Below are 18,464 nucleotides of genomic sequence, written 5' to 3' on the forward strand. Positions count from 1 at the left end.
TCTCTGTCCTCTTGTGGAATAATTGCTGGAGGTAATTTAGGAATTAAATTTATATTAAAGGTACAGCATTGAAGAAATCTTCAGGGTGGAATGTGGCAAATATGCAAGGAATCCATCCCACAGAAGTTCCCTAGGCAACCTTAGATGTTGGCAACACCAGGGGAGCTTGGTGCACTGACTCTAAGAGAAACTACATGGAGGGTGGAGCGGAGTGCAGACACCGCAGCCAGGCTCTGTGATAAGACGGGAACTGGAAGGTACTATGGAACTGACAAGCTGCATATTTACTACCCTGAGCTGCATATTTACCACCCTGAGCCAACAGTCTGTCATTTTTTGTCAAAATACTATCCTTTGGGTGAACTTTGCTTATTATAATCTCATTACAATACCAGAAAACACACCTCCATCCCAAAGCTACCCACCTCCAAGGTGCAACCACCCCTCACTGAGCTTGCGCTCTGAATTTTTCTTAGTCTATACCTTTAAAAGTAAACGAGAAACTTTTACACCAATTACAATAGAGGTATGTATGACTAGAGTCACTCAAGCTCCACCTGTAAGGACAAATAATATAAAAATGGCTTAAGAGAGGAAGGATGCCAGGGAAGATACCATCGCAGACCACCTTTGACACCTGGGATCAGTCGACGGGCTGAGCCTCTCTTCCCCCTCACAGGGACGCCTTTGGGTAAGATTCGAACACTTGGTTATACCGAGTGCTTCCCCGGGAAACTTAGAAATCTCTATAGAGTTGCTTTATAACTTAACGCATTTGTAGCCAGGCTATATTACTCATATTCTTGGTATTTGCACATGCTTTGTATGTAGGCAGTAATTTTATCACCGGCAATCCAAAAGAACTTGTGTATCTGTTGCTTCAATAAACTGCACTATTCACTAATCTAGCCATTGAACACCACCAAATCCCTTAAGTGTGGCCGTGCTAGTTCATGGAACGCGACTAGACTGAAAGTGTGCAGTGTTACGAGTGTATCCGTAATCGTGAGAGTTCAATACATTGAACGCTACCGGACTTGTAACATCCTGATGGTGTTACGAGTGTATCCGTAATCGTGAGAGTTCAATACATTGAATGCAACCGGACTTGTAACATCCTGGTGGTGTTGCGAGTGTATCCGTAATCGTGAGAGTTCAATACATTGAACGCGACCGGACTTGTAACACAGAAAAATTGGGCATCACTCAGAATCTAAGCCTAGCCACCCCCAGCCCCTCTGATATCTGAGGACAAGCTGGAACGCAAGGGGGTTTATTTTCTGCCAAATTGCCTTGCCCTTTAACGCAACACCTCTACAATGCATTAATATACACATTCAACACGGAAAAAAATACTAGATACAGTCAAGCGTAAGATACTTAGTGTTCCACAAAAGTCTTTTACTTCTGTAGTTTTTCTGATCATCTTCTTAGCTATCATCTGCAACACTACTTCCACACTACTGCATCTAAAGAAATAATTCAGAAAAAGACTATGCCTATCTGTAAGGACTTTTTGGCTAGTCTGTTTCCACTAGACAGAGCCTAAATTTTATAAACTTCGATGATGAAATGACTGGCTTAGTAGATGAGGGGAGAGCAGTGGCTATTGTCTACCTAGACTTCAGTAGGGCTTTTGACACTGTCTCCCATAAGATCTTCATAGATAAGGTAATGAAGTATGGGCTGGACGAGCAGACAGTGAAGTGGATTGAAAACTGGCTGAACGGCCAGACCCACAGGGTGGTGATCATTGGGACAAAGTCTAGTTGGAGGCCAGCAACTAGTGGTGTACACCACGGGTCAATACTGGGTCCAATTCTGTTCAACATCTTCATTAATTATCTGGATAATGGGACAGAGTGTGCCCTTACAACCTCAATCATTCTGTGATTCTGTGATTCTATGAAATTTAATTCCCATAATATTTACTGAGTCTTGCATAATGCTATGTGTCTTGCATAACTAGATTTTCCCAACTAAATTTAATTTCCTATTTTGTAGGTATTTTAATATGATCTTTTCACCTTCATGCTACCACTGTAAATCCAACCAACTGCATGGGTAATTGAAAATGTTTCTATGTAATGACTATGCAATAGCCTTTGTAAAACAAATTCATTTCCTAAGAGACCAGATCCACAGGTAACTTAGGCAGTGGGAACTCCACAACCCACTCTTATATGTCTGGACTTGTTATTTCTCACAGGTGTAGGAAAAGTCAATCTCCTTAAACACTGAGTACTCATAGCATACTAACTAAAAGATACCTGTCAGTTAAAGCGAGATCACTGAAAACAGAGTGCGTCCTATATCCTTTGGACTTTCTCAGTTACCAACAGGAGAAAACAATTCTTTGAGAAAATTTGAGCTTGTCTTTTGCTCTCTATTGCTGTGATTTCTGCTTTACTGAAACCAGCCCAGAGGAGTAAGAGCAGTTAGTAATAAGTAACCAAATAGTTATCTCCAATAAATAATTAAGAACAACATGGAAATGACAAGGTACAACATGAAGGAAACTCACAGGTTGTAACAAAACTAAACTGTTTTATCAGTGAAAATAATGATTACATAATTTTCTCTCCACACTGCCTTTGCAGTAGAGCAGTGCCTAGTATGACTAATTCTCAGACAATTTCTAAGGTCTTTTCTGCAGTCTTGCTTTAACCCAGTTAAACAGTTTCTTTTATAAAGGTTTCAGTTTCTGTAAATTTGTTAGGAGTTTTTTAGACTTTTAATTTCTGTAAGGTGAGGTATCAAACTGCTCCCCCATCATTGTCTTCTGTCCCATGCTGAAAGGTGGACCAATGGTAGGGCACATGGGATGCTGCTTTCTGAAGGTAATGCTTTTTGAAGTGTAGCCTCTATCCACAGATTGATTTTTTTTAAAAAAATCTAATATAATTGTGTCTGCACAGATTTCTACATGGATTTAAGATTTAGTAACTTGTTTTAATAAAGGATCATCTGTGTGAAGCTTGTATACCTCTCACTTGATTACTTAAAGTTACTAGACATGCCTGCCTCAAAAATACAGACAGATCTCAAAGGCAAAATATTTCTGCTGTACACAATGGCAAAATTTTGCTATTTTTGGTGTCTGTAAATTATTTTGTTGTAGATAAACCCAGAGATTTGCATTTTATTTCCAACAGAAAGTTACCTTGTTTGTCTTTAGAACATAAAGTAGACTCCTTTAAATGTTCTTACTTTTCCCTTAATTCATTTTAAAAACCATGTTTATTTTCTGCCCTGTTCTTGTGACATACTGTATATTGCATTCAATAAAAATCCAGTCTTTGCTGAACAGCAGTTATTTACCCTTGGATTTGTAATGCATCTTCAATATATCTGCATAAGGGTCAGCATTAAGTCTGAACATCCACCTGTGACCTCATACTCCATTTATTCACATTAATAGTGAATTAATTTTGTCTTTTCTTGTAAGAAAATAAATACTACCTTTCCATTTTTTTATTTGTTTATAAATAATAGATTGTCCAATAACAGATGATAGATTGACCTAAATTAACACTTCATCTGTTTCTGTAATGTACGGGGAAGACTTTGTACGTTATGCGAAAGCTGCAGATATAGCCAGCATGAGAAAGTGCTGTTGCAGCCCATTAAATTGCAAAATGGTAATCTTCTTTAAGGTTATTAAATATTTCATTTCTAAGTTTCATTAGAAATGGTAATTATTAAAAAATGTGAAAGATAGAATGTATTGGCCACTAAAATAGATAACAACCGGAACATCTTTCCCTCACCTTTACCTTTTGCCTCTCCTTTCAAAGACTCTTTTTGATATGACTTGTATCTATCTTAAGTCACCAAAATAGCTCACCTATACATGAGGGTAAATTAACTAATAGAGCAAACAAAAATAATGGTCTTGGGAATACAGACACTTGGTTTTGTTTATCTCCTGTTCATGTAAACCCCTAAATTATATGTATATTTTTAACTCAAAATCTCCTGGGACTTAAATGTAATGTCATAAACGAAAAATAAATTCCCATATTTCATTAATCTGAGCCAAGTTACAAAGCAGGTCTGCCTTTTACAGACATTGCAGTTTTGCAGGACAATAACAAAACAGGAAAATGTCTATGTAAAAGAATCTACTGGTGGTATTACTAAAACAGATGCAGGTAGGGTTAGCCTATAAAACTGACTTCAAAGCATTCTTTTTAATCTTTTGATGCTCTGTTTCTGTATTTTCTTCATTTCAGGGTGATACCTATTGGAAAAAGTCAGTGGACCAAGCTGCTTCCCAAGTTCCTTTTAAGTGGGTTAAATTGCTGTGGAGAAGACTATGTCTTTCTGCTTCTATTTCTAAATTTGCTCTTAGACCCAAACAAGTTATCTTGAGAAGAGGTGGAAGAAATGGGTCTGGTTCTCCCCAGATAAATGAAGGGAATTTTTTGACCCTTGAAAATATTCACTAGTGTATTCATTTATAACTACTGCAGCTGGACCACAGTCTATTACAGGAGACAAGACTCAACTTATCTCCACTCCCTTTTGGTTAGTGGAATTATAATGACCAAAACCAAGTGTATATGTAGGGAAAGAAAAGAATATTTCTTATGCCAATTTTACAACTGATTTCCATCAGATGTGTTCATTGCTAGTACTTCATAATCCACAGAAGGTGAGTTTAGAATCATAAATAATTTGGAAAAGAGGATTTTGGCAGCTTATTTGTAACTCATAAAATGAGCATTTTGGGAGAATAGCTCGTTAACCGAAATCTGGAAGAAAGCTGAGGTATGTGAGCTCCTATAACATCTCTCCTATGGAAAAAAGATCAACATTCTAAGATTGAGGAGACAAATAAATCCTATACAGTATTTATAGACTGCAGTGACTTGAGAGGTTTCTTTGTCTATAAATCTTTTTCTTCTAACACTTTAAAATTACTAATATTATGAAGTATATAAAATACAAGAACCATATTTTACAAAATGCTCCAGATACAATAGAATGCACAAAATAAAATTGATGTTATCATTGAATTTAGTTAGTTTAAGAGGTAATTAAGTTTACTTTCAACTGCTTTGTTTTAAATGTTATTTGCAACGAGTTTTATAACAGCTTCCAGTTATCAGATTTCATGTACCACTTCAGAAAAATAATGGTTGTTCCCTATTTAAGCCAAGAGAAAGTTTGCCTCTGAATTACTGCATTTCACTCAGTAATTTAATTCATGCTCTTGACTTACTTTATCTTGTATTCTTATGTTAGGATTTGGAACCTTTTGGAAACTTGTGAAAATTAAATCTGCCTATGGAACAGCATCTCCGATAGAAAAATCTAATAAAGGATTGATTATGCTTTCTCCAAATATCTCGAGGGATTTGGCTGATTGCTCTGAGTTTGGAAACAGAACCTGTCCTGAGACTTTTAGGTCACCAGGAGTACGAAGGGTAATGTATCTATTCATAACAGCAGCCTTCATTCTCACCATCTTAGGGAATCTGTCCATAATAATTTCAATTTCGTATTTCAAGCAGCTTCATTCTCCAACCAATTTCCTCATCATATCCTTTGTCGTCACGGATTTCCTACTGGGCTTTGCTATTACGCCCTACAGCATGGTGAGGTCTGTGAGAGCTGCTGGTATTTTGGGATGACATTCTGCAAAGTTCATTACAGTTTCGACCTGATGCTCTGCTTAGTTTCCATTTTCCATCTCCATTCCACTGCCGTGGATTGGTTTTATGCAATCTGCCACCCTCTGCATTACGCCAGCACCACGACTGTCGTGGCCATAAAACAAATTGTAACCATGTGCTGGTCAGTGCCCGCTGCTTTCGCTTTTGGTGTGGTTTTCTCAGAAACTTATGCTTCCAGAATTGAGGGCTATGAAATGTTGGTTAAATGCTTGAGCTTGTGCCCTATTGTGTTCAACAAACTGTGGGGGGCTGTTTTATTTACAGTCGGTTTATTTGCTCCTGCTTGCATTATGATAGGGATTTAGGTTACAATTTTTACAGTCTCCCAAAGGCACATATGTGAGTTGAGCCAGGCACACAGGCACACAAAAAGTGGTAAGAAAAATGAGCTTTCTAAGAATAAAGACATGAAAGCTGCCAAGACTTTGAGTATAGTTATGCTGGGTTTCTTAATATGCTGGCTTCCTTGTTTTTTCACAATCTTAATTGATCCATTTTTAAATTTCTCTACTCCTTTACCTTTGTTTGATGGTCTAAACTGGCTTGGGTATTTAAAGTCTTTCTGCAGTCCATTAATATATGGCTTTTTCCATCCATGGTTTCGGAAAACATTTAAATATATCTTAAAAGGCAAAATATTTAACCCACATTTTCGTACAATAAAACTTTTATCTGGAGATCAGTCACAGTAACAGATTCTACTACTGACAGCAGCTCTAGAAATTAAAAAGAAACAGTGGATTACTGGATATTCATGGTTCAGTAAAAGCCTGAAACGCACAATATGAATTTTATGAGTCAGTCTTTTAGAATTATCTCATCAAATATTTCTTTAAGAAAATCAGACTCATTTTATATGATATTTATTTACCACTTGTGTTCACTCTTAATACCTTGATAGTGTTTCAGAAGTTTAAGTCTTTCTAGAATCTCTTAATGTATTGGTTTTTTTCTTAATTTCAAAAAGTATTTACATACAGTCCATAAACTTTCACCTAATCTTGTATGCATGCAGCTAATCTTTCTTGAGGTTCACCATCAATAATCTAAACTGAATATATCCCAGGCTAATATGGTGACAATCTTTGCCACCCTTTTGTGACTGGGGCATTAGCAGATGTATAGTCTGCTGTTATTTCCAAGCTTTCCCCTGAAAATAATAGAATTGGGTTTTCAGCCCTTATCCTCCATGTGCTTCATGCTTGGGGAGGAGTACTTGGGAACGAGAGTACTGCTCACACTCCGGTATGTGCTTGTCCTTTGTTCAGACGTCAGGATCCAGATGTTACAAAATATGCTTGCTGACAGCCCACCCCATATTCACCCCATCACACCTTCACACTGAACTGGAGCCTCTAATTGAGGTCCTTGCCATGCTGAGCTCCCTCTGACATCAGTAAGAGTCACTGACAGAATTCACATCAGTCATGTGCTTAAAATAAGGTTGGCTGAGTTGTCATTACTGAACGCAGCTACTGCAGTCTTTTTATTGTGAATTGTACCTCTGACTTACCTTTCGCGGTATGCATGCAGTGTATACTCTACCCTTATTAAAGTCTGACTACCAAAAAGCCACCCACGTGTTTATTCACTTCTTGGCTTATTGCATCTATATTAGTATGGCATGCCAGTGATAGCTGCTCATTTACTTAGCTGAAAACTTTTTAATGGATCTGTGATAACATGAACATGTTCTATTTTGTATCTGGAGAATCCTAATTTCACCCCAACCCCGAAACACTTGAGACAGCAAGGAGCTGGAAGGTCACAGATTTGTCTGGGCTTGTGTGTAAGGCTGTCTCAGCTTTCGTAATAAGAAATGTAAAACCTAAGGTCTTTAAGTTGATACAAACACTCTTCCTGTGTACAATTGCCACTAGCTGAACAGCCAGAGCAGGGAAGAGGGCAGGGCTGGATGCAATAAAGATTTTAGGCACCTAGAAGTTGGACAATACATTGTCCCATATGCATGCCCAGGGAGACCCCTGGATTAAACAGGAAGGCAGCGGGAGCAGCGCTCAGGGAGAGCAAGAAAACTGAGCAGCAGGTTGCTTGCGGCCAATGGCCCAGCTCTGGAGAGCTGGATCTCTAACACATCCCAGGCCTGACTTTCGGAGCCTGTGCTGTTGCCTCATGTTTGTCTAGACTCATCTTAAACTGGTTTTGCTCCTGCAGTGCTTTCATGGGGGCCAGCTCTCTGGAAGCTCTGGTGAAGCGGAGGGCAACCTTTGTACACATTTCACATGACACCTTACTGGCCAGGTTACCATCTGGGATGCTATCAGAAACTTTCTGCTTCTCCTTTTGGAGCTGAGCCACATGAAATACACAGTGTTTGGGGGTGATACGGAGAGCCCACAGTGTGCCGGTGCTGGCAGGGAGAGGGGAGCTCCATGGCAGGTGATCAGGGATGCGGCAGAGACAGCGTCACAGCCAGCTGTGCCAGGTCATGTCTGCATGCGGCTCAATGTGGCTTCTTCAGAGAAACTTGCATGCCATCAGATCTGTCTTTGTGTTAAAACTAGCCCATGAGGCTTTTTTATTGGAAGCTAACAAATGCTAAATGCCCCTGACAACCTTCCAGCAGTAAAACCATGAGTCAGATGATGGGCCACAAAAAATTAGGTATAACACTAGACTTGGAGGCAACTACAGATCCTTTTTAAGTGTCTTTACAATATTTGCTGCCAGCAGTACTTGCCACTGTACTCAACTATTCTTCAGTGCGAGTTTTAATCCCTTCTGTTAGTTACACGAGAATGTGTTAAGTTATTGTTAGATGTCTAATTAAGTCTCTAAGTCCACATTTAGGCATTTCTGAAAATTCTTCTGTGCACTAAATGTCTAGCTGGTGACACATGATGCAATTGGAGACATTTTAAGTAATGATTAAATTACTTCATTAACATATAGCATAAATCATTTAGAGTCAGCCCAATACATTACATCTGCTACAAAGACGACATTTCTTCCAGACTGCAAACCTTCAGGGAACAATTTTGCACTATCTGTGAGGCTTCAGTGTGTCATGTCCTTGTGTGTGTCCAGTGTGTGCCCTTAGATGTTAAAGGAGTATCTACTTAGTCTTGCTACCCAACTTGCAGCCTGCAGCTAGATCTTCTTTGGTAGTTCTGGCCAAGGGCACTTGCAGATCTGTCAGACGGTGGGATTTAGCTCCTGAACGACTTTGTGGCATGCCATGCTATTCCACCTGCTGTTAAACTTGATGCTGGTGCTAAACTTGGTGCTAAACAAAGCACTGCTTTGCACAAAACCTAGGGCATCAGAGTAACAGGGACTTTTTGTGGACCACACCTGCTGGTGCACAGGAGAACCTGAGTGTCTGTGCGTTTTGCTATAACATACTAACCACATTCAGTTCAGTGGGGTACACCGTTTATGTTCACATGCAAGCACTGCAGATCTCTTCATTTATTCCTCTCCTTAAATATCATTATAAGGTTTTTTGTATTATTTTTTCTGAAACACATGCTCACCCATTAATCTGTTTTTCCAAACTACATAGTGAACTGGTTTAGCATGAATTCTGGTTTATATCAAATCCAGACCATGTTGTTCTTCTCAGGGCAGCAGCCAGAAGGGTTAGGACTTCTTGTATCTTTTTTACTGTGAATGATTCCAGCAAGTGCCAACGTTGCCCTTGGAGGATATGTTTCCAGTCCTGGATTCAGGAGGGAGTTCAAGCTCCTACATCCAGGTAGGCAGCTCAGTCTGAGAGCACCCCCATGGTCGTCTTCCTCTCTGGTACATCCCAGTTTGAACATGCAGGACAGCAAGACATGCTTAAGAGCATCCCAGCCAGCTAATCCACACTCAGCCTCCCTCTTGCAACGCCTCTAACAGCAACATTCAGAGCTGTCTTCAAAGCCAGTGATTTTTATTCAAACAATTGCTATATTTTTATACTAGAATGGCTTGTGGTCAGAATAGTTAAGTTCACTATTTTTTTTTTCTTTTGATCTTTTCTGTCACAGCCTAAACTGTGAGAAAGGATTTCCTACCCCCTTGTGGAGTCCACAGGTAAAGGCAACTTTAAAGAAAAAAGTCGACAACATCTATTATTAAGACAAGGGTAAAAAAAAATGTTAAATCCTTGGGTTGCAAGAACACCAGCTGAAAACTTTTTGAGAAATAGACTGATTTATTTTTGCAAGCTCTGTGCTGATTTTTATTTTATAACTTAATACTGCAGAGCACCCCAACAAGTATTTAGCATGAAGTCACTGATATAACTGGTTCTGAAGGCAGGTGTGTTATGGAGGTGAAGGAAGTAAGCAATAACATAAAACTTCCAAATGGCAATTCTCTGGAGACACTGCAGTAGCATTTCCAAAATAAATTATTCAAGATTTAAAGTAAAGGTTTTGGTTTACAGGCATTAATTTTTCTATTCAAAATGAAAATATGCCAAAGAAGTCAGATAAGTTCAGGTAAATTAATGCTCAATAATCAGTGTCCGATTTTCAGTTATAATGTTTTTTGACCAAAAAACCCACAACATTTTAATCAGCTTTAATGGAAATTAAGTAAATGAAAGCAACTGTTCCAAGAAACTCCTGACAAAAGGGCATAGATAGCTGTAACTGTAATATATTAAAATTATTTATTTATTCTTCCATTTATGTAACCTAATCAAATAATCTTCCCACTAGATCGGTTGTGTGTCAGTCTCCATGGCTACAGCAGCAACAAAGCATCGATGAAGCATTACAGAGAAAACTGACATAGAAAAGGATGTGCAGTTTCTCAAGAGGCAGCCATGAGTCTTTTTAGCTATACATAAACCAAGACCATTCCATTTTTTCTTGAAAGAAAGGAGGAGTGCATTAACTTGCATTTTTAATTATGCATTTCCACCAAAATGCAGGATGGAGAAAAATAGCACTCAAAGCAGCTTTGGATTTTAATAAGAGAAAGGATATTTAAACACCAAAAAAATTAAGCTGGTAGTGCTCTGGGGTGTAGACCGGAGCAAGATGGAGAGCCGGGGGAAGGGAGCCTTCTGAGGCAGGAGGGAGAGAGGAAAACAGGCAAATATTTGTTTGACTCTGATCGGGAGCAGCCTTCTCTTGCTCCGTGCCTGCAAGCAGAGGCTGCAGCTGCAGCAGCTCGCAGGCGAGGCCAGCCGGGACAGGGGCAGCTGGCCTGTGCCACCAGCCCGCATCAGCATTTTCATACCGGGCAGCCAGGGACATCTGCGCTCCACCTGGAGCTTGGGATCCTGCTCTGGGACGCTTCAATTTCAGAGCCCGTGCGTGACCGAAGTACACCGACATCAGCGAGGCTAAGGGCCAGATTTTGTCCCCTCACCTTTCAGTTTGGATGCGGAGTGACAGAAGGCACAGTCACAGCACTTGCCACTGTCACATTTGTCTCTAGACCTGACGTAACACTGTAATCATGCTCGTTTAAAGATACTACTGAAGATACAAAGATACGTTTTAAATAAATTGAGAGGCAAGATTTGACCCAAAGAAGGGATTGCGTGCTCAACATCTTTTTCCCAAAAAAACTTTCCCCTACAGATCTTGTTCTTCAATATTTAAGCAATTTTGTTATATCTGTTTTTCCTCCCCAGAACTGGCTGTGTTGCAATTACTTCATGCTGCCAAATCATGACTTCATCCAGCTTCTGGAGCTCACAGCTGGTGTAGTATTGCTTTGACTCTGTCAAGGTTTTAGGGCCTAGAAATGCAAGATATAGTTAACAATTTAGGTCCCAGAAATGCAAGGCATGGGCTCTGCCCCTGTGTGCACACGCACGCAGGTGGAACCGTCCTGTCCAAAACGGGGGGAAATATGTCTGTGACTGCTTCCATCCATCATCTCCAGCAATCCACTCTCCCACCAAGTTTCTGGTCTGCTCAATGGTCAAAACTGACTTTTCCTCAGCGTCATGTTATGCCTCACAGCACAGCCAGCTCCATCAAATCACGGTGGTACTTTGGGGCTCTCTCCTGCAAACTCTACACATCTTGTGGTACAGCTGAGTAGCGTCTCTCCTTTTTGTCCGATTTCTCTCTCTTGACTGTAATTATACCATCTTTGACCCATTGCATTACATCACCAAAATGAACATCCCGACGATTGAAGTAATTTTCTTAGATAGCTAGTCAATTTTATTTTTGTTTGCCTTTAGCATGGTTTTCTCAGGGTTAAATACTGACATTTTTGAGGAATATATGGCACCCATTGCCTGCAGCAATTTCTGTGGTTCTCTCATGCTTAACAAATGCTGAGGAGTGCTGACTTCTCCTTTTGCTTCCTCTTTTCCAGGCACAGTGGTGGTAGAGATACAAGTCCACATATTTTCTGTAGCAAGAAAACATTGCAGAATAATCACTAAAATTCTCCATGTGTCACAAGAATCAGAATTCCTTCAAAAACATAGCAAAGTAATGGAAATACCATGCACAATCATGGAAATTTGGGGGGTTTTTTGGTTGACTAGTTGGTTGGTTTTGTTGTTGTTGTTATTGGCTGCCTTTCTTGCAATACTTGATCTTTTTATTAACTTCTTGGCACCTAAGGGCTTGTGCAATGCCACCTTCTGGCCAGATTATTTCAGCTCTGCCTGCAGCCCTATCATTTACATGGTTTGTTTTCTCATTTGTTTCAAAAAAACATTGGAAATTGTCATGGCAGGTGCAATATTCAGACTCTGCTATTTTCAGTGTACTCTACTGCCTTCCTGTAAAAACTTGTTAACTAGTCACATTCTTTATAAATGAATTAGCAACTCCTGGAACTACTTTCAGAAAACTTTGCAAATATTCATACGGGTTCTTTTATCTTTACAGTATTTGCATATACTATCAAATACAATAATAGTAGTCCATCTATGGGTGGACTTACATTCAGCAAGATAATACAATATCCTAGGAAATGCTGTGGCCAGATGCTAGGAAAGGACCCAGCACACTAACAACCTATACAGGATACATTATCCAGATTCTCTGCTGTACACACAGAGACACAAGCTATGTGGCCACGACACCAAAGAGCCATTGTGTCCAAAGGCCAGTGTGAACTCTCAAGTTTAAGCCGCATGAGGTAATTATTTATATATCATTGTCTGAAAATTAGCAGCCTATTCATCCCGATCTATTAGCCAAACTTTCCAAAAGAACAAGGGGAGCAGAATGGAGCCAAAACACTTTTTCCAGCTGAAAACACTCTGTCGTCTTTATCTACTCACAGGACCCCAGATACAATCTTACAAGCGCTGGTAAACTGACCTCAGCCTGCTTTTGTAAATGTAATTTTTCATTTTGTAACTGAAAAATATTTTAAATATGGGTTGATTTACAGTATGACGGTCTGGCCTCTCAACAACTGTCTCTCTGCCCATGTGCTGCCCTGCACGGCTTATGAAAATAAGTTGTCATCAAAATAGTCATCTATGAAGGTGAGTACATTCCCTCAGAGGAATTAAAGGTTAGATTTTTAAAAAGGGAGTAAATCAAATATCAATAAAAATCTCCATCACATTTGTTGAAGGTTTCATGGGCAAATCTTCAGTTCTGTCTTCCCACTGGTCACTGCACTGTGTCCCTTCCTCACAGTCCAGACACCAAAGTGACGGTCGGCTGCTGCCATGCGCCTGCTCTGTTGTGTGAGTGCAAAAGGAGCATGCTCCTATTTGGGGAAGCAGGACATTCCAGCGCATCTGGCTTTTCTAATATTATTATGGGCAGAAAAGTGATTTTTATTCCTTGTTGTAACAATTTAGCAGGAATCAGTATCTCATTCGAGTAACACTACCAGCAGTGCAACATCGCCAAGTCAGACAGGAAGAAAGTGTGTTTCTACAGGGTTTGAAAGTGATGTTTGATGCCCACGGAGCAGCCCTTGACCAGAACATCCCCTCTAGTCTTGCAGGCCCCACATCAGCCAAGCAAGGAAGAAGTTGTGTGCAATTACATCAGCCATTTCTGCTTCCTTTGGTGGAAATTGCAGGAAGTGAGTGGTATCTGCCCGGTCTGGGATCAGCGGTCTGGCTGCGGGTCAGTGCTGTGCAGGTACCTTAAACCAGAAGAAGATGGGCGGTGGGGAGGTCTACTTTAACCTGCTGTGTGCTCTCCTGCTCCTTGCGCTACCCAGGGCGGCAGGAGCTGCCCATGCCCAGGGGAGTTTGGCCACCTCTGCCCACTTTGTGCCACTAAAAATTTGCCCAGTATAAAAAGGCAGCTTTGCATGGGCCACATCCAGATGGTTGAAGGCTATTTGATGCTTTTCACAGGCTGGACTACTTGGTGGCTTATATTTCAGTACTAACTCTTCATTCATTTTGTTCTGCCAGTGCTGTGCGGTACAACACCTTACTTCTCCTTCTCCCTTCCCTTTTTACCAGCTTGAAATATCTTAAGCTTCTAATTTTTCTTCTGAAATGTGAACTAACAGGCCCTATTAACATATTGCCTGTTTTGGTTAGATTATTCCCAGCTGACATGTGTTTTGCTCGCTGCAAACAACAGCAAAGGGAATCAGGAGCCCTGGGGAAGGGCTATGTCAGCTCTATCTGAGGCCCTCTTTTGCAGTCTTGGGATTATCTTTAACACCTGTTATTAATGAATTCTTCTGCAGAGAACTCTTGAACCAGAGTATGTCACATTCAACTTTTTTCTCTGTGTATTTTGACTTTTTCCGTCCTATCTTTCGCAATTCCTCTGTGGCATCACTAAACACTAAGTTCACTAAAAACTGCACTTTGGGGTCATGTTCAAAAAAAGTTTGGACAGAAAAAAATTATGAGAGGGAATGTTTTGAAGATGATGAACTATTGGGATTTTTCGCTTTATTACAGTATTATTAATTTCAAATTTGACATGAATGGAAAAAATGGGGAGACAATAAAAGTGTAATGAGATCAATAAACTGAAAGAAAAACTTTTTATTTTGGGTTAAGACAATCCTAGACTGAAACAAATATATGAGTTATTAATTCCAAAGATAACAGACAAAATATTTGCATTTATTAATTCTTTTTATTAACTTCCTGAACTAAAATATCCTTTTTTTACTCCTTCTCTAATCCACAATGTCCTTGGTTTTAATCCTTCAGCTGACTAATTTGGACAAAGATGCTACAGATGGGGACCACGCAAGTGAGTTCTTCCCTCTCCATCTTCACTCTCACTTTTAACACGGTTTAAGCTGCCACTGTTAACTTACAGAGGTACTGCTTCAAAAACTGCTCATATAGGTGTGTCCTATATGAGCTCTTGAAGGGACAGAACACGGACCAGTGTAACCAAGAGCAGGAAAACATAAATGCGAAAGTTACATAACAACAGGATGCAGCAGGTGGAACAATTTCATGTGAGTGCCGTGGACAAGAATTCTCCTTCATTACAAAACTGAAGGCCAAATGCTATTTGTGTAAGAAAAACGAGGAAAAAATACATACCGCACCCTATGGAGACCCCAGTCTGCACGGAGGTGGGGTGCCCTACATCTAGCAGAATTTTAGGCTGGACTGGGTGAGTGTGTACTCCACAAACATTTCCACCACTCTGCAGTAATGATAAAATGCTCATATATGATATGCCGTCTTCTTTAAAGATGATCACTGCTTACCACTACAAGGGAGAGCAAAAGGCTGCACTATAGGCTATATGGCTGTAATACACGTGATGGAAGATTTGAGGTGTAGGTTCGCTAGCTCAGCGTAGGTCGTCTTAGTGGGCCCATGGCCTTCTCATGCTATTATATTCTATTTAGGGATCCCAGACTGACTCTTTTGGAAGCTGTGAGGAAAAATTTCATGGCAAAGGGGCACTGATGACGGCCCTCTTAGAAAGTCCATAATTCTTTGAAATGGCCTTGTTCTATTTTAAGGAACTCAGACTCAGAGGTTACTTAGAGGAATTTAGATCTTAGAGGTTATGTGAAGCAGTTTCAATAAAAAAGATATTGGCTACCCATGTCTTTGCTGCAGGAGATCAAATCGTATCAGATAGTAAATTTTTCCTTTTTTTTTGTGTGTTTTACCACTGATTACTAGGTCACACAGTAAATTCACAAAAAATCAGCTTGAGATTATATCCAGCAATTTTGTCTGAAGAAGGAAGGATAAAGAGAAGGAAAGTCTTGAGAATGATTGGCATTTTTAATTTTACGATAGCATTCTTACTTTCGAATTTGATACACGTTAAAAAGCTCTTCTCTTTCCAAAGTATTAAGACCTACATTGACACTATTTGAGCCTTCTCTTAATTGTGAACTGGTCTCTTTTCCCATGACCAGATGAGAAGCGAGGGGAAAAAATCCAAAGCGATTCCAACAAGTAATGTGTGCAGGAACAGTGAGCTGAGATTGTTTTGTTACATGTTGTTCCCGTTAGGAGTGGCGATCACTTCAGAAGCATCACGATAGCTAGCTAGCTAGCTAGGGTAAGCATTTCGACAAGGACATGATTTTACTTGGAATTTGAATGACGAAGTACTTGTATGAGAATGATACTTTATTGCATACAAAATACAGGAAAAATGAAAACTAATGAAAATGTCAGAGTACCAAGGACAAAAAACCTACTGTTAATATCAAAAGCTATCCAAAAGCCTCTGACAATCTTAATATAAATGATCAGTTATTAAAATGTGGAAACAGGAAAAGAAGAAACAAATCTCAGAAGTTTTACGGCAAGTCTCCAGCTAAGCACAGTGTTTCAGAGAACTATGCCCAATTTATACGTTTTTGCACTGGGATTTTTAAAGTGTGGAAATGACACCTTAAATTCTTGTTGAAGCAAACCTGAAAAAAATAAAAACATCTTGCTCTTGTAGTAGTTTTTAAATCCCTATAGTAATAGCTGCTACTCATGTCCTGACATAAAACAGAATGGGATGGCAACTGATGCTGACTTTAGCTCTTTCTCGTATTAAAAATTCAGTTTAAAAAATTGCCTCAGCCTTATTCTAACAGTGTCCCTGCTGGGCGTCAGCAGCCTTTGGCACAGAGTGGCTCAAAAACATCAAGAGGGAGGGGAGTGGAGCTGGACAGTGGGCAACTTCTTAGCTGGGCAACTTCTTAACTGAAGAAACTCAAAGTAAGGAAGATGAAGGATGGTGGTCATGTTGGAGAGCTTGTAAAAACCTAATTGCAGCGCAGGGAAGAAGAAGCCAACCTTTGAGAGATATACCATCGGAGTCCCTTCAGGGTCTGGTATGCAGTTGCCCTGACAGCAAGAGATAAGAGTGAAGGATCTGAGCACCGGGAAAATTTTCACTGAGAAATGAGAAGCTTGTTTTAAAACCCTGTATCCTGTCTAGGATGAAAAATCCAGGACTTTCCTGAGTGATGTTTGTCTCTACACTGTCCACATTAAAACAGACCATTCCACTGCATCAAAGAAATATCACAAAATCATCCAGGAGGCCTCTATGGGGTGAGGGTCACTGATACCCCAGTATGAGCTGGCATCAGCTGCATCTTCTTGCAGGAACACCCGAAGATTCACAGACAAACTCTGATATAAATCTTCAGAGATTCAACAGCAGCTGAGCATGTGTGCATTTAAACTTCTTCTTAGAAGATGGCAATTTTTGCCAAATACAAAACAGTCTTTCTACGCCCCTAAGGTATATTAGTCTCCTATAGGGACTCTCTCCATCTGGTTTATATGACATCTCATGCTTTCCACTCAGGCAGTAGACACATACTTAGAAAAGGATTTCAGTGCACTGCAGTACAGCTCCCATTCTACAAAAAGAGATATTTTACTGTAAGTATTACTGATTTAAAAGTTTATGGAAATACAATTAAGAGAGATTTGCTATTATGTTTTATTGCTGCTGGGAAGGATGGGAAAGGTGGGAATAATTTCCAGCTATTATACCAGTCATTTCAAGAACAAAAATACACATAGAAAAATGTCATGTATTTAACTGTAGTTGTCTTACTGTTAAAAATCATACTGTTCAGTTATCTGATTTATTAAAAAGACTACTGGAATAATCCATTATAATCCATTAATATCATATATTTCTTACAGCTCAAATCAAAAACTAAGTAAATTAAAACTTAAATAGGAATTTCATAAGTAAAATGCAGAGGCAATCTTTAGGGCATATAACAATATTTCTGTTTGCCTTGCTGAATATTTATGTCATCAACACAATGGATATCCATATATAGCCCCATAGCCAGAACACTATAAAATGAACAATTTGCCCTGAGGGGTTTTCCTTTGCAATCAGATATTACTTTTTTTATAATAATCACTTCACAGCTTCTACTTGATAAAAAGAATCATAACTAAATTGGAATTTCATTTCCAGGGAAATTCACAAGAACCAGTATACCATTATACTAGAGACAGCTTTCAAATCCCTTAAGGAGCTTTGGCTTGCAATGCCTGTTACTCAGCACTGGTTTTTCTTCTAAGGCAGAACTTCTCTTTATTGACTGTTTGCTCACACACCTCTGGATTTGCTGCATTTCCTGCACTACTTGCAGTATTAGTTGAAAGAAAACCAAAGTATAACATAAAAAATGATGCCACAAAAATTGAACACGCTGATCTGAAGCTCCTTTACTTCAATAGAGATATAAAACAGATAAATCAGGCTCATTTTTTTGCTTGAAATATGGAAACTGTCTGATGGCTTTAATACAAGTATTTGATTAAAAGACATCTCTCCTTCTAACCTGCCTTTTTATTACCTTTTTGTCAGGTTAGTCATTTGGCACGTCTGCTAGAAGGTGAATCCTCTTCCCATGGCAGAGTCGAGGGAGGCAGTGGGACCTGGGCAGGCTGGC

The 18,464-nt window shown here is 39.6% G+C and overlaps 1 protein-coding gene across 1 annotated transcript; it reads left to right on the plus strand.

Moving 5' to 3' along the window:
* Positions 1-5,336: 5,336 nt before the first annotated feature.
* TAAR2 (trace amine associated receptor 2) lies at positions 5,337-6,373 on the plus strand. Its single transcript, XM_009811832.2, is given in 2 exon segments — positions 5,337-5,610; positions 5,613-6,373. Coding segments are annotated over 2 exon segments (1,035 nt in total).
* The last annotated feature ends 12,091 nt before the right edge of the window (positions 6,374-18,464 follow it).

The sequence above is a fragment of the Gavia stellata genome, chromosome 2, assembly GCF_030936135.1.
Source record: "Gavia stellata isolate bGavSte3 chromosome 2, bGavSte3.hap2, whole genome shotgun sequence".
In the NCBI taxonomy this organism is placed as follows: Eukaryota; Metazoa; Chordata; class Aves; order Gaviiformes; family Gaviidae; genus Gavia; species Gavia stellata.